At 32.4% G+C, this 3,106-nt stretch overlaps 1 protein-coding gene across 1 annotated transcript; it reads right to left on the bottom strand.

Moving 5' to 3' along the window:
* Positions 1-1,581: 1,581 nt before the first annotated feature.
* On the bottom strand, positions 1,582-2,699 carry LOC126724379 (heavy metal-associated isoprenylated plant protein 46-like). The gene is made up of 3 exons (XM_050428941.1): positions 2,557-2,699; positions 2,355-2,463; positions 1,582-2,239 (listed from the first exon to the last, which is right to left on the bottom strand). Exons 1-3 carry the CDS (start codon positions 2,560-2,562, stop codon positions 1,977-1,979), a joined length of 378 nt encoding a protein of 125 aa, XP_050284898.1. The 5' UTR covers positions 2,563-2,699; the 3' UTR covers positions 1,582-1,976.
* Between the last annotated feature and the right edge of the window lie 407 nt (positions 2,700-3,106).

Here is a 3,106-nt window from a genome sequence, read left to right on the forward strand (position 1 = left end):
AAAAATAAAAAAGGCATACGACAACAACAAAATTAATAATAAATAAAATCTCCAAATAGCATTATAATGAAGTACTGTTTCCAAAAGCCATATTTTTCAAATTCGTATGGTTGCTTAGTTATTTTAATCCTCATACGGGATTTAAGTTTCATTTTTACATTTGAATGTTGATTTTTTTAAATTCAATGATTAGTTATGAAGCAAAAGAGTTATTAACCGTAAAAGTTAAAAAAAAAAAAAAAGTGATAAAAGGAATTGACAATGTTTCATAAGTCAATGAATATGAATAGAAAATGGGTTACAAGTTTACTTAAAAATCTGTTTATTATGCATTGGGGGGCTGCCGGTGTGCTGTTAAGAGTTGTTTGCTGATGGTAGCAAGTGGTTAAGGGTTGAGATTTAGAGAAACATTTAAGAGAGAGAGAAAGAGGAGGTTAAGAGCCTACATAGAAGTGTCCAGGTGAAATGTTCTTGTTTAGGTTATTTTTGTGGTCTTCTTGGTTTTTGTATTAGGTGTTAATGTATTATTTATTTTGGCACAAAAATTTTAAAAATTTAGATAGGACACATGGCGCAAAATTGGGAATCCAATTAACACACTTGACCCAAAAAAAAAAAAAGATTCATGGTGCAAAATTGAGAATTCAATTGAAATTAAATAGGATTTTTTCTCAAGTTCACCTATTACCGTTTCTTTTCAGAGTTCTATTAGTATTAGGTTACTGTGATTTCTATTCCGTATAGGCATATAGTATTAGCAGTAGGTTATTTTAATTTATTTATTTTTAAATCATTATTAGGTTGGACCCATAGTTTTATGTTAGAATTATAATAGTTTCAGAGTTTTAGGGAGTGTTTGGTAATATTGTTCTAGTAATATTATTTATATCTTTTGAAAATTTGTATGGATAAAAAAATATATAAAAATACATGTAATATTTATTAAACACTTACAACTGTTATAGTTATACTACCCAACACCACTTATTAGTTAATGCTGTTGAGTTCTGAACTATGTAGCACTAGGTTGTTCCCAATAAATAGAAAAGTGTTTTTGTCTTTTGTGTAGAAGGGCGAATAAGACATTTCAGTTCAATATGCTATCATTATTTTAGTAAAAATTTTGAAAGTTCTGGGCCCCTCCCCCCTCTCCCTCCGCCCCTGTTTGTAATACAATACAAGGTGGGTTTTGTCACCTGAAATGCCAACTGCAATCCTCATGGCTTTTTTGCGAGCATGGTCGCCTTTAACCATTTTTCTATGTTTTTGCTAAGAGTTGAAGTATCCCTTAGACTGCTCGTATTTAATGTCAAGTATTTTGATTATTACTTTGTATGATGGACCTTAACACCTTCCAATGAAGAAGTCTTTTGGCCTTTTCCATAGAAGTCATGAAAGTAAACAATTTTACATAGAATTATCTGAATCAGTCCAATTTTGTGTTTGAGTGGAGCTAAGGTTACTTGAACTGGCGTGAATGTGTACACACACGTGACCAAAAACAAGCCAGCCCAAACTATCTAGACGAGCAATGTTACAATAAATTTCACAAATATTATATTGGTATATTATTATTAATTTTTATACTAATATTACTTTATTATTCATTCTTAACACAACTTGCAATACAAATACCAACAACAATTGACTTACAATTTCTATTGTGGCTAAATTGTCCTTGTTGTCAAACGGGAAACAACTAAAACCATACTTATTTGAAGTTCTCTATGAGGAGAGAAAAATAACATCAACAACGTATAATGAAACCAAGCCCTAATTTTAAAGTAGAATATGCATCTCCATCACCTCATGAAGCATTGAGGACTTTGTTTTTTGGGTATTAAGAAAATTTTTTATCTTTTCTAAATGGAAAATTATCCATTAGAGGAATTCATCATGAAGACCAGAAGATGTATAGTTTAACCCTTCAAGTGTCTCCCTCTTTGTGGTTACTTTTGCTGATGGTTGGTACAAAATTACATTATGGAGCAAGAGGGTGTGTCATATCTGGGAATCTCATAGTATGTGTATGGAGGCAAACCATAACTAGGAGGCCCAACCATGTACTGTATCTTCAGTTCATCTTTTTTCTCTTCTTTCTTCTCTTCTGCAACGCTTACTATGCTTGCATGCCCTACTTTCTTCCTTAGTAACGTTGCAAGTTTAACGGTATCGATCCCCTCGCCTTTTACCTCTATTTGGTCCTTGTCTTGCCCTTTTATAGTTGCTGATTCCACTCCTGCAAGTGTCACATGCATCAACAAATTAATTAACAGCTATAATAAATAGGTTCAAGTGGTGTTAAAATGTAGTGTTACAAATTTTGTAATACAATACAACGTGGGTTTTGTTACCTGAAAGGCCAACTGCAATCCTCATGGCTTTTTTGCGAGCATGGTCGCCTTTCATAATGCGGAAACAACACCTCTGCCCATCCATGGTAACCTGGAGGACCACCGTTTGCTGAAGAAACAAAACAATAATAATCACAAATGAAGCAACTTTGAATTATAGGAAAGTATATTTATTTTTTAATAGCATAGACATCTTACATACCTTCATGGTTTTGGTTTTTTAGAAATGATAATATATGGGGATGGACCAAAAGCCTCACACCTTGTGGGATAGAATAGTATTTGAAGATGGGGGGAGAAAGAGAACTCTTGTTGTTTTGAGGTTTTCTGTGCAAGAGATGATACTGCTATTTATAGGTTTACTATTTATGTTTGTGAAACTCCCTCCTGAATACTTAAATCACAACCCTTACCCCCAACACCCTATAAACATTTATACTTGTAGAGTGACCATCGCATTAAGGATATGCGACGGTAAATAAGACCAAACTTAAACCTAATATTTAATCACAACTTTTCATAGTTTTTATTTTCTTTCCATACTAATAACTAAATTTAAAAATTAAAAAAAATAAATAACAAATTCATAGAGTCCGTTTGGATACAACTTATTTTGTTGAAAATTGAAAACATTGTAATAAAATAATTTTTAAATGTGTGAATAGTACCGTGAGACCCATTTTTAATGAAAAAATTACTGAAAAGTGAAGTTTGTAGGTCTCATGAACAGTGCACGGGATCCATTGGTGTGC

The sequence above is a fragment of the Quercus robur genome, chromosome 4, assembly GCF_932294415.1.
Source record: "Quercus robur chromosome 4, dhQueRobu3.1, whole genome shotgun sequence".
NCBI classification, from domain to species: domain Eukaryota; kingdom Viridiplantae; phylum Streptophyta; class Magnoliopsida; order Fagales; family Fagaceae; genus Quercus; species Quercus robur.

Coding starts and splice junctions, on each gene's coding strand:
- LOC126724379 (XM_050428941.1), bottom strand. Junction 2,240..2,354: donor GATTGCAGTTGGCCTTTCAG/GTAACAAAACCC, acceptor TGACACTTGCAG/GAGTGGAATCAGCAACTATA.